General features: G+C 46.8%; 6 protein-coding genes across 6 annotated transcripts; 4 read left to right on the top strand and 2 right to left on the bottom strand.

Moving 5' to 3' along the window:
- Positions 1–704: 704 nt before the first annotated feature.
- Positions 705–2,210, bottom strand: F4822DRAFT_424161 (uncharacterized protein; the record flags this gene model as incomplete). The annotated part of the gene is made up of 1 exon (XM_051460094.1): positions 705–2,210. One exon carries the CDS (start codon positions 2,208–2,210, stop codon positions 705–707), a length of 1,506 nt encoding a protein of 501 aa, XP_051319472.1.
- Positions 2,211–3,072: 862 nt separating this feature from the next.
- F4822DRAFT_21293 (molybdenum cofactor biosynthesis prote) lies at positions 3,073–5,554 on the top strand. Its single transcript, XM_051453886.1, has 2 exons — positions 3,073–4,683; positions 4,804–5,554. The coding sequence occupies exons 1-2, from the start codon at positions 3,372–3,374 to the stop codon at positions 5,475–5,477; spliced, it is 1,986 nt and encodes a 661-aa protein (XP_051319471.1). The 5' UTR covers positions 3,073–3,371; the 3' UTR covers positions 5,478–5,554.
- A 3,277-nt stretch (positions 5,555–8,831) lies between these two features.
- On the top strand, positions 8,832–10,216 carry F4822DRAFT_21167 (FYVE-domain-containing protein). Its single transcript, XM_051453866.1, has 2 exons — positions 8,832–9,558; positions 9,689–10,216. The coding sequence occupies exons 1-2, from the start codon at positions 9,100–9,102 to the stop codon at positions 10,061–10,063; spliced, it is 834 nt and encodes a 277-aa protein (XP_051319470.1). The 5' UTR covers positions 8,832–9,099; the 3' UTR covers positions 10,064–10,216.
- Positions 10,217–15,991: 5,775 nt separating this feature from the next.
- On the bottom strand, positions 15,992–17,931 carry F4822DRAFT_21152 (GNS1/SUR4 family-domain-containing protein). Its single transcript, XM_051453863.1, has 2 exons — positions 16,980–17,931; positions 15,992–16,921 (listed from the first exon to the last, which is right to left on the bottom strand). Exons 1-2 carry the CDS (start codon positions 17,727–17,729, stop codon positions 16,217–16,219), a joined length of 1,455 nt encoding a protein of 484 aa, XP_051319469.1. The 5' UTR covers positions 17,730–17,931; the 3' UTR covers positions 15,992–16,216.
- A 1,156-nt stretch (positions 17,932–19,087) lies between these two features.
- On the top strand, positions 19,088–19,661 carry F4822DRAFT_21062 (uncharacterized protein). Its single transcript, XM_051453851.1, has one exon. It carries the CDS (start codon positions 19,256–19,258, stop codon positions 19,622–19,624), a length of 369 nt encoding a protein of 122 aa, XP_051319468.1. The 5' UTR covers positions 19,088–19,255; the 3' UTR covers positions 19,625–19,661.
- An 850-nt stretch (positions 19,662–20,511) lies between these two features.
- On the top strand, positions 20,512–23,791 carry F4822DRAFT_21020 (long-chain fatty alcohol dehydrogenase). The gene is made up of 6 exons (XM_051453846.1): positions 20,512–21,519; positions 21,574–22,217; positions 22,293–22,729; positions 22,780–22,864; positions 22,931–23,016; positions 23,078–23,791. The coding sequence occupies exons 1-6, from the start codon at positions 21,149–21,151 to the stop codon at positions 23,708–23,710; spliced, it is 2,256 nt and encodes a 751-aa protein (XP_051319467.1). The 5' UTR covers positions 20,512–21,148; the 3' UTR covers positions 23,711–23,791.
- Positions 23,792–27,768: the final 3,977 nt, after the last annotated feature.

Genomic DNA, 27,768 nt, shown 5'->3' with positions numbered 1-27,768 from the left:
GCTTCTAGGTAACTTCGAATTCTAGCTTCGAAATTTTCCAACCAAGTACCAAGTGGGAGAGCTCGGGATCTGCAGACAAGGGTGTAAACCCTGTAGGTGGCGTTTTGGATGGCAGTGTAGCTGACTAGCCACTCTTTCAATGGTTGCCAATAAATTCTCCCGAGGTACAATGGTATTAGCGTCGGGCTGCGGTGCGAGTATTAGTACATGGCGAATGGATCTGAAAACGTGAAGATTTGCCTAGGATCAATGGCCTGCTGTTGGTATACGATTCGCAGCAGATTAAACTCTTCCGAGAATGTTTTTGTGCATGGATGCTGCAGCAATGGTGTCGTTGTATACTTAGGTATATTAACCACCATTAGACTCACTCTTCGGCCAACCAACTCACCAGATCGGCTCGGTAGACAGTAGCGCTGTCACCGATTGAAACCATAACTGTTGGGTACCTAGGTATGGTGTGTAGTTCCAGGAATGCTCCTCAATTAGCACTTTTATGACATGGTAGCCCTGGAGATCGAGATGATCGTCGCTCAGACAGTGAGAGGTCTGCGTGTACCCTGCAACACTTTGATGACTGGGAGGCCATTTTTACTCTCGGAAAAGTTGGCCATGCCTCCGGGATTAAGCTAATGGCTATAATTCCATAGCGCCGGGTACCCGATGTGATATCTCGTTTGAGATATGATAGAATCTATGCCAATTTAATGGCCGACGAACTTCCTGAATTCAAATGTGTCATCCAATTCGCCCGTATAGTCGTCATCCACGTCAATGGCAATGCTGTCCCCAAAATCCGAAAGCGACGCGTGTCTTGATGGCCGCATGTCTATGTTACTCTCATTGCTGACGGGGCTTGGGGGCGCAGATTCATCTTGCCAAGGGAGGATTTCCCCATCTGAATCTGCAAGTGAAGCAACCATGCAAGTTGCGTTGTCTGTGAAAAAGAATGCTGCAGATTCTGTCGTCGCCTTCAACCATGTGGCATGCGTTTTACCGCTAACGGTCCCTGGGAATCGGTGAGCCATATCAATGGAATGCGGACCGTGGCTTAAGGGATCCCAAGCGAACACCAGACTAGCATAATTGCCACCCTCACACCTCACGAGGAGCTGTTCCGGCTGCGAAGGGTGCCATTCTAATTTTGTCACATTGGCATGGTACATAAGCACAGCCCGAAGATCGGAACTAGGGATATCCCAGATCCAGATCGTTCCTGGCGCGTCTTCTAGTCTCGTGGCCAGGAGAGACGAAGAACAATCGAATTTGGCAAGGTTACAGCCGGATGTGGATTCTTGGAAGTTGTTCGTGCCTGTCCACTGTGGGGTCACCGCTTGGGTAGCTTTGACAAATGCCGGCAACGAAAACGATCCAGTATTGGGGAGAGTATTTTGTTCTTGCCAAATCTTCATAGTCAACGAGGCATGCCCAGAGGCCAGAATGGAGGGGGGCTTACTTACTTGCAATGTATCTTTAGGCTGGGCGACTTGGGGGTGATGGAGCCGCATTGTCTCGACCATGGACGGCATATTTAGGATGCATATGCAGGTAGAGCCGTTAGTGACTGCGGCAAGTCGACCATCTGGGCTCAGGGTGACTGCTCTAACGCCCGTACCATACTTAAGATTCATGTCGTCAGACGCATGAGGGGGGGGACCACACCAATCCTTGAAGATGTGACCATCAGAAGTGTAGAAAAGTACCCTGGGAGCTTGGGAAGATGATTCCCACACCACTAGCCAACGTCCATCTGGGGTCCAGGCTAGTCCTTGGGCATCGACAGTATCCGGGTACCAGGACCGCTCAATCACTCTAGTATCAGGAGAATGAATGCTAATCATGTCTTTGCCAGAAGACCTTGTAAGCAACGCAAGGTGGTGCGTATTCGGCCGAAAGGAACATCCTCTTGTCGCAGAAGTAGCATTGTAGAATTTGGGGTTAGCAATTTCTACCGCTTTTGAGCATTTGAGATTGGCAAGAGTTAGCTTGATGCCAAAAGGTGACCAGAGGCAAACCTCATGGTCGGTTGGCCCAAAGTCGATGAATGTAGATTTGGTGGCCGAAGACGGAATCCTAATAACTGCATGAAAGTCGCCTGCTCTCGCTGCGAAGACATGTACTTGATCGGGAATAGCAACCAGGATTCTCGTAGAAGAAGGCGACCAGATAAAAGTCGTCACACCGCTGGTGAGATCTGGTGGTAATTTCATGGTTCGGCAGATCTCCAGGGATTTGATGAGCCGTACAACGACGGTGGACGGTAGCAATGTAGCAATCAGCTCACCATCTGGACTCGGGTGGGAGTGAGACGACGCTAGTCGGCAGTGTTAGTGTCCGATCATAAGGCCATTTGGTTAGATAAGGTATATAATTGAGTGCATATAGTGGGAGGGTTGTGCTCTTCTCTTTTCTTTTTCTTTTTTTTTTTTAACTTAGGGGGCAGACGAGGTGGTTGGTAAGAACGTTAGTATAATGAGGTAAATCCATACACTGAAGAGTCCTAGAGAAACGCATGGTGTGTTAACTATTATAGCAGAACCAGAAATCGATTTCTGGGGTCCAGTGCGGGTTATTATAGAACGATAGGCCTAGACGGCTCGACGGTAAGACCGGTGAGGATGCGGTCGTGAGGTGAATGTTAAGTCATAACCACGTCAACGGCAGACCTGGCCGTCGCGGCCTATGATCAATCAACCACTATCGCGACTGAAAATGACAAGAAGGGCTGACGAGAAAGAATGATTGGTCAGATTGATCTGTTGGGGGCTTAGCTCGTAAAATATGAGTCAACTTGTTAAAGCGCATTTGCTCGCCTATTCATACTGTAGGCTGTAGGTTTCATTTACCTTAAGGTAGGTAGGTATTTGTTTTTGTTGACTTTCAGAATGTAGCTGCATTAGGTAAGATAGTCGATTTCCATTTTCTTCCTTGGTGCTGCCTGGCTGCCTGGGCACCTGGGTAGCTGGGTAGCAGGGCAGGGTCTCGGTCGGAAAGTGCCCCGCGAAGACCCAATTTTTCTTTCGGTATTGGCTTTCCATCTAGATCTAGGTACATTTATAGATGTACAGTACCTAGAGACATAATGTTATAGCGATGGCAGCCGCTACCTATCCGGCATAACAGCTTACTCATCCCAGCTTTACCATACTAATACGTACATATGTACCTCCACGTACCTGTGGCAAGGAGATGATTTTTAATCTTATCAAAACCTCGGATGACAACCTTCAATATTGTTTGAAATCAATGAAAACGTATTGTACAATACGTTGCAAAAAAACAAACAAAACTATATAATGAGGGGTTGGTTATTAAAAAACATAATGCATCGTACTTCTTGAGTCATTCGTTGAAGGAAACATCTGATCGAGATGTCACATATAACATTCTCGGTTCGTCGGGCATGGGCCGCATCCGGGCGCCTGCGGACCCCAGCCGGTAAAGGTCTCGCTGAGCCCCTGCGACGAATTACTACTGCAACGGCGGCAGTGGTTCCAAGCATCCCGGAGCCACAGAACCAGGTTCGGCCGCCTCCTATCCGGCTTTCCCGCCGAGACTTATTGAAGGACGCGAAACCATTTTCGGACTTCCTTACTGACACCTTCCATCGGCAACATGACTATCTACGCATCTCGCTTACGGAAAGGTGCAACCTTCGATGTGTCTACTGTATGCCCGAAGAAGGAGTGCCCCTGTCACCACCGAGGGAGTTGTTGACGACGCCGGAGATTGTCATGTTATCTTCTTTATTTGTTTCCCAAGGTGTCAATAAAATCCGTCTCACGGGCGGTGAACCTACTATCAGAAGAGATATTCTTCCGTTAATGCAGCAAATTGGCGACCTTCGATCGCATGGACTACGGGAACTTTGTCTCACTACTAATGGCATAGCCCTTCATCGAAAACTTGATGGGATGGTCGAAGCTGGGTTGACTGGCGTCAATTTGAGCCTCGACACACTAGATCCGTGGCAATTCCAAATTATGACCAGGCGGAAAGGGTTCGAGGCTGTCATGAAGAGTATTGAGAAAGTCCTCGAGCTAAATAAACACGGCGCCGGCATCAAACTCAAGGTTAATGCTGTTATCATGCGAGGAATCAACGACCGCGAAATCATCCCCTTCATCGAGATGACTCGCGATAAAGACATTGAAGTGAGATTTATAGAGTACATGCCATTCGACGGAAACAAATGGAACGAAGGGAAGATGTTTAGCTATTCCGAGATGTTAGATCGTATTCGCGAGAAGTATCCTAATCTAGAGAAGATACGAGATCACAAGAACGACACAAGTAAGACCTATAGGATCCCCGGATTCATAGGCAAGATTGGCTTCATTACTAGCATGACGCACAATTTTTGTGGCACTTGCAACCGCCTTCGGATTACCAACGATGGAAATCTCAAAGTATGCCTTTTTGGCAACGCTGAGGTCTCACTGAGGGATATCCTCAGAGAATCAAATGGCGGGGAACCGATTAATGAAGAAATTTATGAGACCATGAGGAAGATCGAGATGGATAGGCGACAACAACTATCTCCCCACTCGCCTCCTCTTCACCTAGCACCGAATGAACAAAGGCTTCTAGATGTCATTGGGATGGCCGTGAAGAGGAAAAAGGCTAAGCATGCGGGTATCGGTGAACTCGAACATATGAAGAACCGGCCAATGATACTCATAGGTGGGTGACTATCTTTACCTTTCAGAGGGAACGAATCTATAAGGAGTTGCACCCATCCCTTGCAATCTTGTCTCGAGCCTCGCCATCTGAAGGGACCCGAACTGAATGGACATCCGATAGACTCGCAGAAACATATTTCGACCATCCGCTGGCAAGTTACAACCCGAGACATTCCCAGACGTCTATTAAGGATACCTCCAGCTTCTCATCAGGCTGTCCCTTGGCTACTTGCTACATCGGATGATTTCCTGTCTGGACAACAATTACGGTGTTTTTCCTCCACGGGCCCGGGCATCGATGAAAAAAACAGCACTGCTAGACTGACGCATGTCTCGGAATCCGGCTCTGCGCATATGGTCTCTATCTCAGATAAGACACCTACCAAGAGAATTGCCAAGGCGACTTGCAGTGTTCATTTCACCAATGCAAGAGCATGTGAGCTTATTAAAGAGAATCAAATCAAGAAAGGCGACGTCTTAGGGGTTGCTCGTGTGGCTGGGATTATGGCGGCGAAGAGAACACCAGATCTCATCCCTTTATGCCATCCTATTGCAATCACGAAAGTCACCGTAGACCTAGCTCTGAGGTTGGACAAAATCGAGAACAGTCGGGGTAGAGTTGATATAGAAGCTACTGTGGCATGCGAGGGTAAAACAGGTGTAGAGATGGAAGCTCTGACGGCTGCTTCTACGGCAGCACTCACCGTCTATGATATGTGCAAGGCTGTAGATAAGGGAATGAGTATTCAAAACTTGAAAGTCGTTCTAAAAGAGGGCGGCAAAAGTGGACGGTAGATTGATGGCGTGCAGACATCGGATACAGAATGAGAATCTATTTTTGGTTATACGACCCCAAATTGTTTAATTGTGCTACTTTCTGCGATGTATGTTCTTTTTTCCCCTTTCTTTTTTTCGATCCGTCGACCTTGGGGTAGCCATAGCTACGATACTAAAACTGGAAACATTGTATTCTCTTTATGGCGGACTCATTAATAAGTACACGACACTGGCTATAACTTAACGACAATTTGACATATGAGGGTTGGGTGACTGAGTAATGCCTCCTACGATTGGGTTGTGGATATTGAATCGTGATGTCGGGACTGACTCCGCCCGGCCTACCGGTCTGAGCTGGAACTACATAATTTGCCCAGCCGGGTAACAACTTGAATAGCATACCAATCAGGACTCTGCGATAACAAAAAGCGAGGTTTGGTCCGCTTTGAGGACCCCTTTCTTTCTTCAAGATGCAAAGTTCCGCGGGGCACTTACACAACTATTATTTATTTGTTGGAGGTCTCACTGTGCGGAACTTGGAGCCGAGTCTCTTTTGGGTATTGATATAGCTGATCCTGTACGTACCCCCACTAACTGCACACAGCCAAGTACATATATGTATGTGTATAGTGTGTAAGTACTTAGGTACAAAGGAATCAACTGCATACGGGAACGACTCAGGACATTGAATCGAAAATATTTTTTGATCTCCAAGATCTTGCATATTCCTCGATCGGGCGGGATGTGAATTACCTACGCAAATTTCTCCTTTGGGCAGAGGTATCCGTCTGTGCGTGTGTATACCCGACGTGACGGAAATTCGTAGATATTATTTTGTAGGTATGATGTCAACTTATGAAGCTCGCATCTATTATCAGTTATCTGTCAATTTATTCTGTACAATGTCTTGTGTAGTGTGTAGCAAACGGGTTGGACTCGTACAAGTATTTTTTTTTTTAAATGTAGTGGACCGGATTGACACGTGAGAATGAACAACAGGCAAGTCAAGAGAAAAGGGATGGTCAGCTACAGCTTGCCGTACTATGTAGATTGTCAGGTTGTTCAGCCACTCAGACGCTTCCCATACATTAATTAATTTGGCGGTCAAGTAAACCCCGGATCCTTGCAAACCAAAGTGGTCGTACAAGGACCCAAAGCGTCGTTTTGAATGGCCGAGCTCGTAGACGCACTGGCATTAGTGGAATTCCAACCTCCAATCAGCTAAGACTCAAAGATAAACCTGCAGCATCGCAAACACTGTGCCGGACTGTGCCGCCCCATCGCCGCGCTAAAGAGACAAAGCTATTATATTGAAGGGTGCCCGCCGGGACGACACTTACACTATTCTCACGTTGTTCATCGTTCGGCTCCTTGTTACGTCTCCGTTCTAGAATCGTGAGATCTGAGAGTCAATGATGTATTGTGATGAGATCAACATGGCGATTTGTAGATCCGTATCCTGCGGCACTTGAAACTAATTTCCAACCCGGCTTCTCTACCTGGAGCCGACGATGGCTTGGCTTCAGAGGAAAAGTGAGGGTGGTCGGATTGCTGTGGAGCCACCAAGAGTTTAGGTACAATTTACATCACATTATGTAGTAGATCTGCACCGCCGTCGTCCGGATGGATTATGAGACAGCAAAAAAAGAACGCATAGTCAAGTATTGACGAGTCTGAAATGTGAAGTCATGATAATAGAGATTCGGGTCCCCAGTCGACATATCGTCGGATAGACGGTTGTGACGGTGTAGGACCTTTATCTACAACGAGTTGTGGCCGGTTGCATTGCAATATATTGTTCCGTACCTAGGTAGCTCATTGTAGTAGCAAAACGTAATTTACTTGTGTAGGAATGGCTGGTGCATCGGTCTGTCATAAAAATCACAAGACGGAATTTTTTTGCTGTATGTCAACTATAACAGGCAGCTATATAGGGGAATCGGGCTTGAGGCCATCTAATCTCGATGCGGGAAGGATGATGAAAATGATCGCTCAGTTTGTCGTCTCTCCGGTCGTTGGTCTTGGGTACAGAACTCCTCCGTTATTAGCTGCGGAGGAATGTGCCAGAAATGCGTGATGAGACTGCAACAAGAAGATGGGCTGGAAGGGTCCAAGCAAGAACCTGACGTAAGTCGACGGGATTTAAACCGCCGAAGATCGGTATCCAGTACCCTTGAACAAATTGGGTAAGAGGACAGGCGAGCAGCGGGACGCATTTTGTTCCCTTCTATACTGCGTGCAAGGCGATGGATCGGGGCTCTAGGACCCATGGAGCTTGTAGGGGCTGGAGGGGGAAGCGCAGGTTTTATGCAGCTCTTCTATGTAAGGCATTGATTCTGGTCAGTGATATCGGAATGTGTTGACCAACAATGCTATGTATTTAAAAATAACATCCAAGTCTTATTCTATCCGTAACTACTATGAAAATACAGAAATGGAAGGAGTTAAAAGAAACACGTGTTGGTGGAATGTAGCAAGGAAGAAAAAAAAATTCGAGAAATGGCTTGAAAGACACAAAAGAGAAGTTCAAGAGCGGGTAGGTAAGATCAATTGATGGAAATGTCTCAATGTGCATTAAGCAAGAGCACACAGTATGAATTGAAAATGATAGACTTAGCTAATTCAAATCGGCCAATCATACAAGGGCCAATAACTATGTAAGTGGACGCCGCTTGATGTATCGAGGGGCTTCCGATCCACCTTAGTGCCACCAAGTACCACCGCGGCCGGTCAACTATTGCGTCGGGGAGCTTCTTTCTTAGTGCGGTTTTTTTAGTGAAAGATACATTAGTACCTACGTATTTGACTGAGAGGGCTATTATCATCCTTCGTGTATCTCTTCCCGTTCTCTCTTCTATGTAATGGATATTTTTTCCCTATCCATATCCTCCCTTACATTATTATCCATTATATCTCTGACTTCAACCTACATAATGCATCCGGTATTCATATTTATTACTCCTCAGACCTAAGAAGAGTTGAACATAAATATCGATATCTTTTCTACCTTATCACTTATCATCGATCCTTTTTAGCCTGGACCCTTGATTTGTGGCTGATTGGACTGACTTATCACAAGCGTCGGGAACCACTGAACCACTGAAACTCAAGTCCAAGTCACTTTACACTTATCAGTTACCCTAGGATACCTACTTTTTTAAAGTTGAAGTCGAGCCCTTCTAAGTGCTCCCCATTCAAAGTCATTAGCTTTCCGACGATATCCCTCGCCCGTTCACTAAACTTACCTTTACGACTCGTATTTACACACCTATTTTTTATTTATGCCAGGCGAAAGGAAATTCAGAACTGTGCTGGGATTCACAAAATTATTTATACCGGGTGGCTTTTGGATGGTTCCGGATTTGTTAAGGGTTTGTTTGGGTTGAGCAATACTTATTACACAATAATTTGGTCGCGCGACGGCTGACGCCGCTTATCGCTGCCCCAACATTCGCCAGTCCCAGACTTATACCACTATACCTACTTATACATAGCAACCCGGGCTTTGTTTTCTCTCCTACACCCACATATCCACACATACACACACACAAACCCACCCTACTACCTCCCCCCTACCTCCCCTATAATCCTCAACTTCTTTCCCTTATTCCCGCGCCCGTGTTTAGAGGTTTAGAGGAGGATGGCTACCGATTTCATGATGCCTAGGCTACATGAACAGCCACATGCGCATTTCTACCCTTATCAAGCGCAACCGCAAATTACTCCGTCGCAATCCCCAACCTATCCGTCCCAGGGTTACCAATCTCAGCAAATCTCGCCCTTGAGCACTTCCAACAATAATGGCTCGCCAACATCCCCAAAGCCATACCATCGCCAGCGATTACGACCTCTTTACGTGCCTGCCGTTTTGCGACCGACCGAACACCCATCTAAGAAAATGTCGGGAAGTAAAGTAGAAGCGCATGATGATGAGAGTCAACTGTCGTGTAGCAACAGCTTCATCAGCCTATCTGGATTAGGTATGTTGGGTCGCTTAAGCCGTCGCACGACAGGTGACAGCGGCAAGTGGGTAGAGGGTGAATGGGATTTGGATATGTTCCCTATGCCGACGGCGCAACCCACGCGGCAACACTGGAAGGTGAGTTCAGATCTGCACGTTTTGTCTTAGATGTACAGCCCTATCGACCACAGCACGTCACCGTCAGCGCATGACTTCATTCCAGTATTTATGGGTATTACAAGAACCCCAGCTGACTTGTTAAAATTAGCCCGACCCAGATTCTACCATTTGCGACGAACCTTCGTGTATGCGCCACTTCAACTATTGGACGCGGCGGCACCACTGTCGGAAATGTGGCAATATATTCTGCGACTGGCACTCCGCGTTTGATGTTCCTCTTGACCAAGACGCAAACTACAATCCAAGAGGCACCCCTAGCCGAGCCTGTTCCCATTGTTTCTCGGAGTTCAAGACATGGCGCAGCCGGACAAATAGCCAGGCTTCCAGTGAAGATTCCAGAGAGTCGCAAACTGCACCTGTGAGCCCTACTGCTTCAACCCCGACGGCAATTCAAGGGGTACACAACCAACATCAGGACATGGCCATGAGTGTCCCTCGAGACTGGAATTGGAGCACATTCTAAGTGACTTCAAGCACGCAAACCAAATTTTATCATTTACTCATCCATTCACCCTAAACCACCCGGGCGCTCTTCCCCGACCAATACCAGTATCTGTTCATCTAGATCAGCCCCCGATGCGATCTCAGCAACAGGATTCCGATGCACCTAATTTATGATATACGACATCACAGATCTAATCACGACGGCGACTCCCCCACAATGATGGAACGTTCAACATTTATATAGACTAGAAGTTCCTGGAATAAACTGGATATACACGGCCAGGTCTATACTTGCGCGAGTTCCATGCATAGCATGGTGGTATCATGGTTGGATTTCTTTTCGAACTACGATACCCAATTCAGTGCACTATTTTTTTTTTCTTGATTTCGAGTTTCCTCAAAGGGGATGATGAGATGATGGGGGCATACAATTGGAAGGGGAAGTATCATTTGCGAATTAGTATGGTGTTCTGGGGGATAGATGGGTTTACGGAGCGTGCATTTACGAGCATTAGAAAGGGATATTTTCTTTTTTAGCCCTGGTGTTTTGGGAGTTTCGATCACACATACACACACAAACTATTTGTGTGTCACACCTTAGGGTGATTTGGTTTGGTCGCACGGCGTTCACGATACGGAGGTTTTCACACCGAGTAGATTAATCACATTTGATATTTTTTGCTGATGATTTACCTATATTATGATCCAGGGTGAACCATACCTTGGGTAGCGTCGTCATTTCTGATAAGATTCCTACCCGTTGTCACCTGGTTTTAGCCGACTTTATACTACCTAGTCGCATGTACACCGGGGGAAGCACTTGCAGCTTTTGTCTAAGATTATCTGCCAATCTCACGGTCTCGATTGCTCTTCCCAGCACTGACCGAACCAACGAACCCTGTCTTGTGGATTCGAACCTAGCTAACTTTACCTTATTAGCGGCATACCTAACCTGGATCTGCCGGCGCAGTACGTAATGGCATGTGGTTAGCTCGGCGAGACTATGACGTTCTGGGCAATCAGGGCCACAGCGGCAAGCCCGATTCTAGCCTACCTGATCTAGCCTGTATCTACTTCCATTAAGTACTTAAAGTACCTAGGTATCTACCTAAGGGCAAGCCAACCAAGTCAGTGGAACCGGCAGTAACCGTGGAATAAACTCAGCATCCCAATGCATCAATCTGTCCATCTACTTTGTCTCCACCCGAAATCTTAACTTTCTTGGTTACCAAGCGTCCATACGACCTGCACATGCACGCGACAATGTAGAAGCAACATTCTCCCTGCCTATGTAGGTAGTTTTCTGAACCAGGAATTCGTGTTGTACTAATGCTGTCTGCTCATCCCCACAAACAATAATCGGCAGATTTTTGTGCAACCTCACAATCAATTCTACTTTTAATTATCGGCTACTTCGGCGCCGGATGCCCGGATCACATCTCGGCAAGACTCTCGGGCCTCTCTAAGGCGCAGTAGTGATTACTCGCCACAACTAGCTGGATATGGACTTTTTATTATCATTTGTGGTGGCGTAGAAATCGATTTTTGGGCAATAGGATGTGCCGTTTGACAGTGTCTAAGATTGTTGCCACACTTGCTGCCGCCTGTAGCCACCTCCGCACGAGGCGCATTTCGAATATCAAGCGCCTCTTTCCGAGATGTAAGATGGAGGCGCCACATCGAGGAACGAGTTCACCAAAAGCCATTTCTAGTAACAGCCTAAGGTACTGTCAGTGCGGCAAAAGTCTAAGGTCTATAATACATGTTTTGCCGTCCTTCGGCTATACCCCTATTATCGTAGTTATCATATGATTTTGTGCATGTAATAAAGGGGTGGCTAAGCGTCGTTCACTCCTTGAATTTGTGTTCTTTGGACATCTCGCTAGAAAATTTCGCGCAGGTCATCGATATCTGTAGTATGTTAATAGTCGATAATTCGGTTCTCTCTTCCCCCTTTCTGACAATCAAGTCACTTGGCAGCAATTGGTGTAGTTATGAAGATGTTAAGCTGACTGCTTCTGATGGAAGACATTCGATTTTCTTTAGTGTCAATGTTTATATTGATGTAAACTTAGGATGTGTTGTCGATCCATACCTAGTTACCCCATATACTGTCTTGCCCCTTAGGTATTGCGAAAGAATGGCCGCTCGCTTGTTAGAACTGTATAAATACCATCCTACCTTTACAATAGACAATAGAGCTTCACATAGATTATAGAAACTACCTTGAGTGTTAGCAATAGATGCCTTCGGAGTGTGAAACTCGTCCCTTCCTACTCCTATTCCCCAATCACGTAAGTCGACTTATGGGGGTTGGTCCTCCTATATTTGCAATTTGTAAGTTGTATGGTTTGTATTCTTTATCTAGGTATACATAAGCAATGCTCTGCGAAGTCCTGGCGTTGGATCTATTGATTGTAGGTTGGCCTTTCACTGTCGAATATTGTGTGGTTGAATAGACTTAGCTATGCTTTCAATAATGTATGTCGGTTCTAATTGCGTGTACTACTAGAAAAGGTACCTAAAATTTAATATGGCCATGGTTAAGGGGGTGCTGCTAAACTAACCACCACTTCGTGAAAATACTTACGAGATTAGAGTGGCTGCATAATCATATACAATTAAGAAGCTATGTTTTATTACATTTAGTCTATGGGTTATTCAGTGTTTATCTTCACGAGTCTTGTTCATTTCAAGGCTTAGCAAACGGTGGTGCTGAATGAAGTACCCACCTACCCAGGTACGTGGTGATAAAGGGGTGATACATACACATATATGGATAATTGAGACATATACGTTTATCATCTTAGGTAAAAGGTACGTGATTACGAAACTGTTATTCGGTTGCGATAAGGAATCGCCTAGCAGAGACGAATAATCGTACATTATAAGCGGTGGTTATGGCATTCATGGCAATTACCCAGGTAGATGGTACGAGCGTTCGCTATTCCCAACACAGACAGCGGTCTACTTTACTCCCACCTACTGTGTCATCTACCTAAGTAGCTAAGCCTCGTGCCTGCCTACGCCCCTATCTATGTAGGTACTTGCCTGTCTGCCTGCCTTCTTGCTCGGTCGCTCCCTCGCCCACCTAGCTACTATCTACCTGCCTAGTTGCCTAGCTACCCAGCTCCTTGGGTAGTCGCCCAGCATTGTACTTACCTAGGTGTGCATATTTTCCTCCCATAGACTCGAATATACGAGTCCTCCTTCCTCCTCATCTCTTTATCAACATTATTCCCTCATAGATTAGGCATTCCCTAGCCCCTGAGCAAATTTCCCCTTCCCTAGAACGTTTGACGCCAGTATCCGGTGTCCTTCTTTCCTTCTCAAGGATTCTGCCATTCGTTTTATCGTTTTATCGTTCACCGCCTACATGGGAACTATATAAAAAGAAGATGGCGACCCTGATTTCTCATCACTCAACTCTCACATCTCTCCCTTTTTATCATCTACTTCTCTCCTCTGCCTCCCCTCTACACTCTCCCACTCCTGCCTGTGCTGGCCCTAAGGAGGAAGCATCACAATGGGTGTCTCCTCACTTCACATTCATTGTATGTTCTCTTTTTATCGTTATCGCAGTCCTTAAACCGTCCGTGTTCCCTTCTTTGCGTCTTTATCGTCGTCTTCGTCAATCCCGTCATTTTCGTCGATCTCGTCATCTTATTCCTTCTTTCCTTGGTTGATGTCCTCATGACAACTGCCATCCTAGTCGACTCTTGCAGTTTTATCGCCCTATTTGAGTTAATTATTTTCTTTATTATCCATTCCGTCGACCTGCCGCCTATGGCACCGGTCGTGCTGGTTTCTTGTTGCCGCATATTGGGGTTGTCGTCGTGTTTTTATTGTCCATCATTATTAGCGACTTCTTCGCCATCTGTAACAGCACCGCCAATCATCACTAATACTTCCTACTTAGCAACTGTTACCATACTGAACAGACACGTCAACTACTCGTATCAGCATTGGAGCTCCTGTCAGCTTCCATGCCGGTATCGCTGCTCCGGATTCAACACATCGCCCTGGATAACGTGGCTTTTCTCGATACGGCGCATGTGGGCGTTCAATAAAGGTTCTTCAGGTAGTTGCCGCCCTGTTACACCAGTTCTCACGTCTTAGCATTCATTTTCATGGAGCACCAGGTGGTCTGCGGTTTGCTTTGTTCCAGGAAGCTTAGATGTTCAACAATAGGTAAGATCCTACATACTCCGAACCTCCTTAACTTATAGAGCAAGTACTCACCATGTTCATCAGTACATCCCGCACAAGCCACAGCAGGCGCATCCGCGGGACTTAGTCCTTAATGCAATTAAGAAGTTCAATCGGTAAAATAGCGACGAAGGGCGGCAACTCGCGTTCATAGTATCTCGGAAGGCTATCTACCGCATCCGTCGCATTCCGGAGGTCCAAACCAGCCATAGGCATACCAATACGGTGCCGTCAGGTACCTACGAAAATTGGATTTCGGAATGTGAAGGAGGCGCACCGACGGCCGAGTCGTCAGTCAGAAATGCCGACAGCTAGTTACTAGTAGCATGAACACTCCCCCCTCTCCCACGCCCGCTCTCCCACTGAGCAATGAAGGCTACGTGCCTATGCTACACACTATGGATTCGCCCGCGTCCCCCTTACCTCAATCCCACCCATCACCATGCCACCTCCGCAACACCGAAGCACCGCGACCGGTGTATCTACTGTCTCTAGTCGCTACATATGAGTTCCTTGACTCTACTGAGAGTAAGGAGGCGCCTATAGTTCGCGAGCCGTGACCGAAGTCTTACCAACGATCACTCTAGCATTGCCGCAGAGAGACATACACGCACTAGCCTCCTGGGTTCACGATTGGCGACTGGTACCAGCCATAGGCATACCATGTCTACTAACATTTGTTCCCCTCCCATTACTTGCCCCCCCCCTGGCTTGCGCCCTTGTTAGAGAGATTACACGCACATTGGGGTTGGATGACCAGGAGGGTGTTCTCGTGTGTTCTGTTGCCTTTCCGGAGGACTCCATTGCCCGAAGTGCAGAAGATGGTGATCTCGTGTGCTGCCGTATTTTTGGGCTGGTTGCATTGCGGGCTCACTTGATGATCTTTGGGCGCTCTTCGTGGTGAATAATGTCGACGGTGGAGTGGATATTTGTGCCTAGAATTGGCAGAGGAAGAGCTGCGACTGCATCGGCGGTGGAGGTGATCGAGGCCGGAATCTTGAGCGCTTGGACGCGGTATAGTGCCCCGCCCGTGAATATGGCACAAGCCGAGCGTTCCGCTGTACTACCGAATCTAGGCTGCCAAATCCAGCATACAACATAAGGGAGCTCTGGTCGGAGCAGGGCCATCCATCGGGGGAGTGACGAGAAGGATTGCAACGTGTCAGAGGGGCCACATGGGACCAGCCATAGGCATACCGATACTTTTCAATGTATATCGTTAGTGAGAAAAGTTCCCGTTCAAAAAACTATTGATCTTTCCAATGTGTTGTGATCTACCCTAACACTTTCGTGATCTCGATTAACGATATGTGGCCGCTGGCTCCTACCTAAATGTCGTCGTTTCCCAGTTTTCCTTATGGCTCTTTCGTTTGCGACATATTTTATGAGTATGGAAAGAGGTACGGCTGGTATCACTGCTATGAGTTTTGGCTGCCTTGCAATTTGATGGCTCGGATAGGTACAGGTCGACGGGTAGCGACGAGGGAGGGATACTAGGAGGGAAAGATGCCATGAAAGGGGTATGCTGAGATGGAGCGATGTATCGGCTATGTGAAGTGAACCAGAAACTCAGGGGAAATTCTTGCGTCAAAAATCAGCAAGTAATATGAGATCACAGAGTCAGAAGAACAAAAGATTGTGGAAATGCTTACTGGACCTCTGAATTGTCCACATCTCATGCAATGCAATATGTACAACATCTATGGTGTCTTTAATCATCACCAGAAAATCTCATTATGGGCTTTGTCTCATGGCCGCCCACATTATTTCCCCCCCTCATAGCAACCATGCAATTCGTTTGATCCCATTTTCCTTCTCAAACTCCGAAGAACATCTAATTAAAACGGCGTTAGTCGCTGTGATCTATCTACCTTGTTGTAGATAGTATATTAATAGTCGCGTCGCGACTTCAAACTCGACTTCAACTCGTCAGTTCCGTAGAACGCTCCTGTCGCGTTCACTCTTAATGCTTCTTTCCGTTCGCCTTCCCGTTCACATGGCCGTTAACCCGGGCAGCCGATGACGGGTGGAGCCTGTCGTTGTTACTCGAGTCGTCACTATCCTCAATTACAGTAGCACCGTCCTTGCTCTCACCATAAACTTCCCGCTCAATACCCTTCGCGGCATCCCAACTTGCCTTCTCAGCCAACATGACGTTGCTCCTGCGTCGGTCGGGGTTACTCTTAGCACGCACGACCTCGGCCTTGCTACGACGGAGGTAGCTTGCAATAAAGAACGATACAAAGAGGTAGGTGAGAGGGGCGAGGTAAATGACGTTCAGCCAGATGGCGAAGGTGGCGCCGGACGTGGTTATGCAGTCTACCTTCTGATACCGCGTGATGTAGCTTGCGCCTGGTTGCGTGGAGATGGTGTTTGGTGAGGATACTACGGCGGCCATGCCGGCGGCTTCTGCTGCACCGAATACGACTTGCTTGAAGCTGTCGAAGAAATTTGTGGCAAGGGGGGAGGCACTTGCGGCAGCGGAGACGGCGGCGGTGGCCTCGGCGGGGGAGACTTTGACTTGGATTGGTACTAAGTAGGAGATAAAGGAGTGGATCATGGCGCAGGATGCGCCGATGATGAATTGGGAGATTTGGAGCGAGGTGAGAGAGCGCTTGATTATTGTGGGTACGCGGATGTTGAAGGCGGTGACGGTGAAGTAGGTGTACTTTTCTTAGAATTAGCAAAAGCTGACACATTTTACTAACTGCGTGGTTAGGACTTACCATAAGAGCGTGGATAGCCGAGTTAAAGAAAACGAAAATCCAAATAGGTGTCGCCATATATCGCATACCAGCCCACATAGCCATCATAGCGCCAGCATGGTGATAGGTTTGAAGCGTGGAGCTGAACTTGCCCTTAGCAAGGATGATAAGTGTGTCGATAACCTCGTAAAACTTGCTGACGTAGAAGAGCCAACCATAGAAAGCGAGACCTTCGTTCCATAGTCGTCCGGTATCGGCACGGCTTGGGGAGCCTTCGGATGTCAAGGAAGGGGTGCCTGTTATCGACTCCCAAGTTCCTTGGCTTTGGCTGTAGCTAATTGCGTTACCTAGACCGGGAGGTCCGTGGAATTTGCAAAAGCTATCGACTGTACCGGCCCAACCCTCGGGTCCGGCCGGGCCCACAATCGTATTCCGGAGGGCGTTGAGCATGCCGAACCACGTCCACGCGGAATACACGGCGAGGAAGACATTGTGTAACACAACAAAGGCGTGGAATGCCTTAGTTTTGCTGATGGCCCAAGGTCTCCTGTCGGTAGACCTGTTGTACACATTCAGAGCCTTGGCTGTGACTGCGTAAATGGCAGCAATGGTGATTGGGACCTTGGGGTCCAATGCCCTGACGTAAAGACCATCGGGAATAGTGAAGGGGAATTCGAAGTGTGGAGGGGGTATGGTCTGGGGTTCGGAATGCGGCGGGAATTGGAAAAGGGATGATGCCGGAGGCGAGATGAAGACCATTGGCAAAGCCATGGTTAATATGTATCTTTTATATCAACGGGAATAAGTCTGGAAGCCGGATCCTGAGTTTCGTCGTTATAAAAAGACGTGAGAAACGGCGTGGAAGCAGTAAAGATGGCGCACGCGACAGATTGCGATATATGCACACAATCCGTGGGGAAGAACAAGGATAGATGAACGAGTATTCGAGCAGCCTATGAAGACATCGGACGGGTATATCGCAACTTTGGGTTTCACAGAAGATGATCACATCGAGGGAAAAAAAAGAATGTGACGAAGGGGATTATTTTTTCCTTCTCGATATGATCAGATATTTGTGCGGTCACTGATATTTCACGAGGGAGAAAAAAAATCAAAAGAAATAAGACATGGATTAATTAGCTGCAATGGTGCCTGCAGCACTGGAACCGCGGTATAATGGACCCTTGCCATGCGCTAGGGAGCTGGGTTGGGACTTGGGGGCCAATAACACGCCGGCAATGCTATCGGGGGCCCCCCTACCTTGCCGTCTTCCAGGTACCACGGAGCCCAACAGTTGAAGGAACGATCTTAGTTCCTTTTGACCCCATTGGCTAGTTTATGTGCGACACTACCAAATCAGGAATAAAATGCTGGCAGTAGCATGGAATTTTCAAACTCAATTCGAGCGCCGATGGGTCCATAAGCATTCTACCTATGTACTTATGTATGATATGGAATAATACCTCATACAATAGGTAGGCTATGATATGTTGATCGGTCGTAAGGGATGGACAGATATATCCCTAAGAGGTACTTGGTCGGCGTCGCTAAAGCAAGTTTTTCCTATAAAGGATCACATCAATTGAAACAATACTTGAGACAATACTTACATCAATTGCGCAGCCCCAAAGATAATACCACATTTAATTTCTCAACATCAACCCATTCCCTTTCGGACTCGATAAAGATACGGACCATACCAACTACCTAGGTGATATGCCGAGGAAGGTTTATACCTGTGTTCGATCTGGTGGACCTCCGAGGTCCCCGACGATTGGAATGCAAAAAATGGCTGTGCGAAAAGCGGCTTTAGAGCCCGACAGCTACCTAGATGCGATGACATGTAGGCCCAAGAAGCTAACGCCCCGGGCGAAACTACATGTAGCTCGGCACGATAATCTAGACTCCACGATAGCCTTCGAACCTAGAATGTTCTTGACAGACGTGTTAAAAGTTGTCTAGATCCAGTAGTGCGGTTTGGCAGTGCAGTGCAGATCTTTGAAACCGGTAGGATGTGACGGGGTCGTGATGCAAAATCCACCCCACGATCAGGGAAAAATATTGCGACACATAGGAACGTAGGAATTTAAACATTTTTTTCTCTATAATTTTCATCTGCTAGGTTTGACAGTCCTTGTCTATTATATATCCTTTAATATCTGTTGACTACAATAGTAAGCAGTGTCTTATATAAACAAGAGATCTCGAAATGGTGAGACCTTCGACCTTATGATCAACTTCCATAATGGAAGGTCGTTCGATTGTCGGCTATAGTATGACATATCTAGTACTGAGCTATGTTGCATCATCCGACAAACAATCAACATTTGTGTTTCCAAGATCCATATCCCAACAAAATGTTCTGTTCTGCATGTATTAGCTCAATTGCCACCTATCAGCTAATAGTTTTCTTTTTCTTTTCAGGGTCCAGCTCAGGTGGGTGGGGTACACCCTATTCGTGCAGCCTGGGGATCCGAGGCGGTCTGCCTGACCTTTATCTGTATACACTTGAAGTCATTCCTAGGTTAACATGCAACGCATCTATTTTATGTCTCCCATGCATAAATTATGTACGATCACAAAGGGGCTTACCACATAAGAGAATTTCGGGATTCATATTGCAACCTGGAATCCATTTTGAATTATCTTGCATTGCAGAGTGGTAGTCCGAAGGACACTTTTTTTTTTTTTCCTTCTTCTCCCTTCCTCCTTTCTTTTACAATAACGACAAGGCGTTACTAAACCGCTTAAATGTGGCGCGATATATTACCCCTCTCCCAACAAATCCGGAACACGGGAAGACTTGTAGCTGTATAGGTATTACTTTTTCCTAGTAACTACACGGTGTGTGTATAATTTATAACTCAGCTCTGTTATTACTTCTTAAACTGTGACACTTGCTACAAACCGAATCGCCTTGAAATGATTGTAAGAATGGTAGTTTCTTAGCTAATGGAAGATTTCAGTCTCAAGTTCCTAATTATCAGAAATCTTGATCGGCTTATTCGGCTGCAACCTTTATTGCAGATCGCACCCCCGACCTTGCCGAATCGCAGGAGAAGGTGCATTTTTGTAGTGGTCGCATGACGCCTTCGATATTTGCTACACATACCTATCTAGGTAAGGGGCTTGAGATTAGGTAGGTACCGCACCCATACCCGAGACACCGTCTCCTACCCCGCGGGGCAGCAAGATTCAACCTCGACCTCGGAACTCCGCATTAGACTGCATTTTGAATCCGTGTTAGGTAATCCACGCATCACACTGTAATATTTAGCGCTGTAACTTGTAGTTAACATCGAAACCACCAATTTGGTCGTCGATGTATTATCAATGGTCATTCGACGACCAGGCGGCCGATTCGTATATGAAATGGCTGACAGCCCATATTTTTTAGAGGATTGTCAGTCTCATCAACAGTACTACCCACATACTGTGCAGACAAGTTGCCTGATATCTTCAGTAAACACCGAGTGTAATCATCATACTCCTTTCAAGTGCATTGAGTAAAGATCGTATATATCGTAAGATTTCTCTGTCGCTGAAGAAAATGGGTATGGTAGGGTTACGCCCATCAGCCCAGATACATGGGCACGTAAAATGGTACCATAGCTAATGACGTATCAGGAACGCCTTTCAGCTATTTTCCCATTCAACTTGCAGTTCCTCCCAATAATACCCATGATCCATAGTTCACCATGATCTGGGGATACTGCTGTCGAAATCTTCATCGTATCGTCTACAAGCCACAAATAAGCTACCCAATGTGGAGCCCCCTTGACCCATAGCCGTGCCTAAGGCGATAAAGCTGGCTTTTCTCATTAGGCAACTCAAATAACAACAGGACGGTAGTGGCTAAAGGCCGAAAAAGTAACTAAATCAGAACCAACATCCAAAAGGAAACTCCATATTAGGCTAGCACGATCTAACCAACAACGCTTCCGCTGAAGATCTACCATTGAGACATGCTTAAATATATGGTTATTTCGTATCTAGTTCCTCGGTAACCCCTCTAGGCCACGCGAGTCTAAACTTGGAAATAAGCCGTAGACGTCGCATGTGAAAGAATAATGATGCGTTCGTGGGGGGTATTTAGTAGGTCGTAGTTCGATCGTAGCTAAGGCTCCGGTTCTCCAGGTTTTCTTCCCCCTTTCAACTAGGCGTTTTCAGCTGCCCCTCACTAGGTACTAATGGCCGTCACGCATCATCTCGCAGCTCCCATCGCTACCCAGCTTCCTGAGCTTAAGCCCGATACTTACTTTTCGGAGACGCAATGGAAGGTCTTATTCGCGTTGATTGACGCCATCGTACCGTCAATTGTTGCTGAGTCGAGGGTGACGGATCGGAAAACCCAACTAAGCATCCCTGATTCTCAATATAAGGAAGCGCATGAAAAGACTATGAAATGTATGATACACCCTCCGGACTATGAGGATTTCCAACAGTACCTCGAAGCCCGCTCGATAGACAACCCACGCTTTGTACAACTAGTCAAACGTAACGTTCAAGAGGTTTCGAATACCGATCGTAAGAAACTGGGTGTTATCTTAAATATCATATCGTGAGGCACTGTCTTCACCCGTAGTAGACGCTTCGCAACTAACGGTTTGACAAGAACTCGGTTAGGCAGCCTAGCGGCGTCAGGTCAATTCACTCTCTTACATGAGCAACCAGTCCACATCAGAGAAGCCGTGATTCAATCATGGGGGAAATCGTGGATTAACGTATGGCCAAGTTTGAAAAAGGCTGTCCTTTTGGTGGGTAGGGTGGGCTATGCGACGACGAATCCCCTATTTCACAAACTCATCGATTTCAAAGACTCCCCTGAGGACTACCGACCCGGCCCCTCTTTCGACTTCGACTTTATGCAATTTGAGGCGGGAGATGAGCTGGAAACAGTGGAAACAGACGTTGTAGTTGTTGGGTCAGGCTGTGGTGGAGGTGTATGCGCCAAAGCTCTCGCCGAGGCGGGGCATAGAGTCATTGTCGTCGACAAGGGTTACCATTTTCCAACTTCGCATTTACCGATGACATCCGAAGCTGCTAACCAGTATCTCTTCGATGGAAACGGGTCAATTCAGAGCGCAGATGGTTCGATAATCGTGTTTGTGAGTAGCTGCTGGGGAGGAGGGGGAACTGTGAATTGGAGTTGTAGCCTTCAACTTCAGGGGTACGTTCGGCAAGAATGGGCAGATGAAGGACTCGGCTTATTCACTACGCAAGAGTTCCAGAACTGCTTGGATCGAGTTTGTGAATTTAGTAAGCGTTCTCTATTTGCGCTAGATATATCATGCGCGTGGTTAGGTGAATGACAACTAACTGTGACAACTGCAGTGGGTGTTAGCGATGCTCATATACGGCACAACCATGGGTCCAAACTTATCCTTGGCGGATCAAGGAAACTAGGATATGCGGCCAAAACGTGCCCTCAGAATACTGGAGGAGCCGAGCATTACTGTGGTCGTTGTGGAAGCGGTTGTGGAGCTGGTGAAAAGCAGGGCCCTGCCGTGAGCTGGCTTCCTGCAGCAGCAAAGGCGGGCGCCAACTTCATTGAAGGTTTTGACGCCTCCAAGGTCCTTTTCAAAGAGGCTCGAGGGCCCAAGCAAGCAACTGGAATCATAGGAACATGGACATCGCGGAGTAAAGACGGAAGTCTTCACGCCCCCGAATCCGATAGGATCCAGAGGAAACTTCAAATAAAGGCGAAAAAAGTAATCATAGCCTGTGGCACGGTTAATAGCCCGTTAGTATTGATGAGGAGTGGACTAAAGGTGAGATGTCCCCAAAAGAGGTTCCGGTGCTCTGTACACTAACTTGAAAGAACCACCATATTGGCAGGAATCTCCACATGCATCCGGTATCTCAACTCAACGCTTCATTTGACGAGGATGTTAAAGGTTGGGAAGGTGAGTATATCAAAACCACACACACAGGAGCAGTACGATGATGTGTTAACCATGATGCATATTTAGGTAGCATATTGACGGGCATCTGCACAAATTTCGAAAACCTTGATGGAAAAGGACATGGTCCAAAACTCATGCCCACTAATATGAATGTAAGGAAGCCTCTATCTTCTGAATTAATGGTGTTTGCTCACATGAATTTTTTCAACCTAGCCATTTATGTTCTTATACGAACATCCGTGGCGAAACGCTCTCCAGTGGAAAACTGATGCTCTTCGCTGCCGGCAGATGAATAGTTACCTTTCTCTTACCCGTGATCGTGACACTGGCCGTGTATATCCGGATCCGGACGACGGGCGACCCATCATTGATTATCATCCATCGGCATTCGACCGGAAACACATATTAGCTGGCATCATCGCGCTCGCGAAAATATGCTATATTGAAGGCGCGACCGAAATTTGGCCGTTCATTCAAAGTCTCCCCTCGTTCGTGCGTCAACCTAAGACTGCAAACGGCACAGCGACAACAGGGTCAGAAAACATCGATATTGACCAAGGTATCAATGACCCAGAGTTCGTCGCATGGATAAAGAAGCTTCAAAAGACAGGGATTCAATTCCCAGATGCTTCTTTCGCTTCAGCACATCAAATGGGTACGTGCCGCATGAGTGCGCGCCCGTCCGATGGTGTCGTGGACGCTAAGGGTGAGGTATGGGGAACACAAGGCCTGTACGTGGCCGATGCCAGTGTCTTTCCATCTGCAAGCGGTGCCAATCCTATGGTTACGATTATGGCTATTGCAGATTGGATCGCTCGAGGTATCTCGCGTGACTTGAAAAAGTGACGTCGGTTCGGCGCCTCTTAGCGAAGTGGCTGTCCTTTACAGGGGATTGCGAATTTCCAACAGCGCGCCAAACGAGCACCCACCATCCTTCCTGACTGAAAAATTTTTTAAGAATTTTTTACGATGTTACTACACATCCCCAGTTTGACCAACGAGATTCCATGTCGTCAGAAAGTAAGGAGCTACGAAGAGATGCAACTCAACGTGGCGTTTTGGAGCGTATTCTTAATATGTACGTGTTTTACATGGACTAGGAAGATGATTGAGGCCTAAGCTTATGGAATGTATAGGATTACGCTTAGTATACTATTACCCTTGAAACGTATGCGAACCAATCAACCGCTCTTCCTGTTTCCCTTTAGGTGCCATTGGCATGTGTTTAGAGTCTATACTTTGGTAGCTATGCCGCGAGGATGAGGGTTCGAATAGCTAGGTAGTAATTCCTCACCCGCTGACCCCTACTAGCAGAAGGATCGTAACAAGGCTCGAATACGGATCCTATAGGGCTGATAATATTGCATAATATTTTCTATACGTTATTAGAGCCAAGGCGAGCTGAAATTCCTCATTCGTCCGTATAATGGGATCTCGCACTACCTCCCCCATGCACGCGACCGATGTAGGCGGTCGCAACATCATTTGAGGATAATAGGGCTGTTGTGTTCCTATATGCCGATATCTACGCAACCTAGTCAGTTGAAACAAACGCGCGTCGGTCGGTAAATCTGAGTAAGCTGATGGGCGCACAAAGAAGGGGGTAGATGGGGAAGTGGAGGCTTGCATTGACGTTATACACACACATCGGCAGCTCCGTAATGGTGTCCGGAGTATGTCCCTTTTCCAGTACTAGCAGGCCAGATTGGGTGTCAAAAGCCGGCTTCTGACCGCTGCGATTGTTGGTGATTGTTTATTGAAATAGTTGCAGACCAAATCGTACTTTCAGCTGTCAGTCGATGAAGGCCATAGCCGTCATTTAAACTCTGCATATGATGCGACAGTCAGCGTATCTCTCGGTAAGTAAGGCTGTATTTGCAGATAAATTGATTATATTGCCTAAATGGTACAGTGACCTTCATTGAAACTTGCGCCTGCCGAGACAATTTGTCCGGGAACACCTGTTTGCTGCTCAACGAGTGGTACGGTCTTGGAAAAGATGATGAGTCGTATAGCCTTTTATGTATTTTTGACATTGTTTATGTTGGATCTTCCTCTTCGTTATTGCTACACCATCCTAATACGACACGAACAGCGGTGCTACCTAACACTCTGCATTTTGCGAAAATAATATGGTAAGTACCGAGAAAAAATGCGACAGCTGCCCTGTGGACACGGAACTTTGCAAGAGTTTACATGTGTATCTCGAAGTGATAGGGGCTTGGCATGCGGAGAGTACCTACAGCATCGCCCCCAAATGCGCCCCTCCCAAATATTTACTTAGAGCCTGCAGGCATAGCCATACGTCATTAGATACCTAGTAAATAATACACACAGCTAGATCGGATCTTCTAGCCCCCAAATCTGAAGCAATATTTCACGAGTAAAAGGGGAAATAAACGGCGGCGATTAGAGTTTTCGGGAAGTCTGGAGAAAGGAACGGCACGGGTGGATTATGCTTTTCGGGTGCTCCCGCATTGCTATTTCTGGCATATTGGGAAACTTTAAGGCCCCTTAACTCTAAGTCTATTCTCACACTCGTACCACCCTCTCTAAACTGCAATTACTACGCTGCGTTTTCTTATTGTTCGTACGGTAACCAATGACAATTGATGAGTATAGTCCTAGCTGGCTAATACATATGAGCTAGCTAAAAGGAGTTATGTGAACCCCGATAGCTGACTGGCTTTGGCAGTGGGAGTAACAAGGGAAATAAGGAAAAAAAAAACATCTGGGATGGGAGGGTTGAAACTCAGCCGCACCAACAGGCTGTGATCAATCTCCTCATGCCCCCAAAAAGAAGCAGTGTCATAAGGCTGTAATAACACCTTGCGATATGCCTCATGCACATGCAATGGAATGCGTCTTAGGTATGGTAAGTGGTCAGCACCTAAAGGAAGCGGATGAATCATTGATTGTAAGCGACATGCGCAAATAACGCGATAAATGTCATAAGATTTCCAAATAACTCCGGACTCCCCTATACTACCTATGTTCGCGCATAGGATGACATGCACACACCCACACCTAACATCCCACACACCTTGCGCTTAGCTTAACACTCCATCATATAGATTACACAACAGAAGTGGGAAAATTATGGTAATGGGAACTTAATGAAAAGAAGATTAGAAGGAGTAGACGAAGATGGAATATCTGACATTGTGCATATACTACCATTAGGTATCTCTACTTGATCAATTATTCTCCAACGCCATCCTTCCCCTTTATTCCAATCTGACGGCGTAGCGTCGTACCGCAGGACCACACCGCACGACGGTGAAGCATCTAGAAACCTTAGCTAGCCGGCCGGTTCTTCATTTCGTATACGGCCAAGGTAGTCTTGTTGGTCACTTTCCGCCGCAGCCCTACATGCATTCGCATGCACGTTAATAAATATACTAGGCAGGTCGGTACCTGATGTATAATATCATATCCGTTTCTTACGAATGGTCTTGGCATTGAGCATGTTTGGGCGCTTGTTTCACAATACGGCCCAAACCAACCTCAAATTAAGGCTGAAGATTCTAAAAGTCAGCCATATTACCGAGGTTCGGGCCTATGTACTTTACCAATCCCTCAAAAAACCCGTGTGGCGCAGTAAGCAAAAGCACATGTAAGTACCACCGAACCTTTCAGAAAACGTGACAGCCACGCCGTATACGTACATAACCGTATACAGTTAGGTAGGTATCTACGTCGATACATTCCATACATGTAAAGCCTGGGTCCTGAAGATCCCCCACATTAACCCTAGGTAATCAAAAAGAACATACATTGGTACCTACCTATTCCGTTAGATGAGGATAACTGCGATCTACAACAGCCCCGGGCCTTACGGCAGATGAGAGATTTGTGCCGCTCTATGGGACCTTACTAGCACGCATTACGATACCGGGGACCGGGGATATTATATATCCTACGTATTTACCTTCCTACCTACCTAACATATCCATCGTATACTACTTAGCTAGACGTATTAATTACGGCGGGACCTAGGTAGTAGGCCCGTAAGTTAGTTATATGTAAAAGAAAAATCGTAGACCGAGAGTGGATTCGAATAGCAGTGTTACCCGACGTAGCGATAGAACCAACATCGACCATGAATTGATCTACTGCAGTTCATGTCGGCTCTGCTTTTTCCAGGCTTCGTTCCGGTGTTACTCGAAATCTGAATTCGCAACTCGGCATAAGTCTCACACCCCCTATCTCCGGGCAGATTGCGCCCGTCGCGTGATATGCTGTGTACCGTCGCGAAAAAGAAAAAGAAAAAATAAGTAACTGATTTTGTTATGTTTTTGCTCCATTGTTGGCGGTGGCGCGTATTTCGCAGGCTAGAAAGAGCTTACTACTTTCTTTTTTGTGTATTACGACGGACTATGCGACCGAAAAGGAAAGTCGATAACTTTCCAACGGCCGAGTTGAACGACATAACGCATGTAACAGTGTTACGTTTCCTTTTCTTATTCATGCGGGCCCCAATGCGTTGGAACCTAACGGCACGTAATTCCTTAAGAGACAATAGGGCACATGCTTCTATGAACTTAATCATGTTCAATTAACTAGGTACTATATATGATTTCAAACTAAACAATGCAGGGGGGATTTTTTTTTCTTGTTTGACAATATCGGCGGTGTTCAATTATTGCCTCCAGGGCAGCCACCGACATTACACCATAATCCAGCATCTCATGCCATTTGGTAGACACATGCGCAGCAATGTATCCTTGTCTGGCTCACCTTCACTCTGCCCGGGGGAATTTTTGGTTCGCAGCCGGGAGGATCCGGATGTAGTGAGATGGTGCTACGATTTACCGCACATCATTTCTAGCCCTTTACCCCATGAGAAAACCACCCAGCCCCCTTCATCGGCTGCTGCGGCCGCCTGCATATTTGACGATTAA

This window comes from Hypoxylon trugodes, assembly GCF_022578975.1.
Source record: "Hypoxylon trugodes strain CBS 135444 unplaced genomic scaffold F4822scaffold_1, whole genome shotgun sequence".
In the NCBI taxonomy this organism is placed as follows: Eukaryota; Fungi; Ascomycota; class Sordariomycetes; order Xylariales; family Hypoxylaceae; genus Hypoxylon; species Hypoxylon trugodes.
This window is presented reverse-complemented; position numbering and strand designations above follow the sequence as displayed.

What these genes read in the sequence shown, in the direction of transcription:
- F4822DRAFT_21293 (XM_051453886.1), top strand. Translation starts at nt 3,372, where the DNA reads ATGTCACATATAACATTCTCGGTTCGTCGGGCATGGGCCGCATCCGGG. An exon ending in CCGGCCAATGATACTCATAG is followed by an intron (nt 4,684 to 4,803) that starts GTGGGTGACTAT and finishes GACATCCGATAG; the next exon opens with ACTCGCAGAAACATATTTCG.
- F4822DRAFT_21152 (XM_051453863.1), bottom strand. Translation starts at nt 17,729, where the DNA reads ATGGCTTTGCCAATGGTCTTCATCTCGCCTCCGGCATCATCCCTTTTC. An exon ending in CGGCTATCCACGCTCTTATG is followed by an intron (nt 16,922 to 16,979) that starts GTAAGTCCTAAC and finishes TTCTAAGAAAAG; the next exon opens with TACACCTACTTCACCGTCAC.
- F4822DRAFT_21167 (XM_051453866.1), top strand. Translation starts at nt 9,100, where the DNA reads ATGGCTACCGATTTCATGATGCCTAGGCTACATGAACAGCCACATGCG. An exon ending in CCACGCGGCAACACTGGAAG is followed by an intron (nt 9,559 to 9,688) that starts GTGAGTTCAGAT and finishes TGTTAAAATTAG; the next exon opens with CCCGACCCAGATTCTACCAT.
- F4822DRAFT_21062 (XM_051453851.1), top strand. Translation starts at nt 19,256, where the DNA reads ATGTTGCATCATCCGACAAACAATCAACATTTGTGTTTCCAAGATCCA.
- F4822DRAFT_21020 (XM_051453846.1), top strand. Translation starts at nt 21,149, where the DNA reads ATGGCCGTCACGCATCATCTCGCAGCTCCCATCGCTACCCAGCTTCCT. An exon ending in GGATCGAGTTTGTGAATTTA is followed by an intron (nt 22,218 to 22,292) that starts GTAAGCGTTCTC and finishes TGACAACTGCAG; the next exon opens with TGGGTGTTAGCGATGCTCAT. An exon ending in GGATGTTAAAGGTTGGGAAG is followed by an intron (nt 22,865 to 22,930) that starts GTGAGTATATCA and finishes ATGCATATTTAG; the next exon opens with GTAGCATATTGACGGGCATC.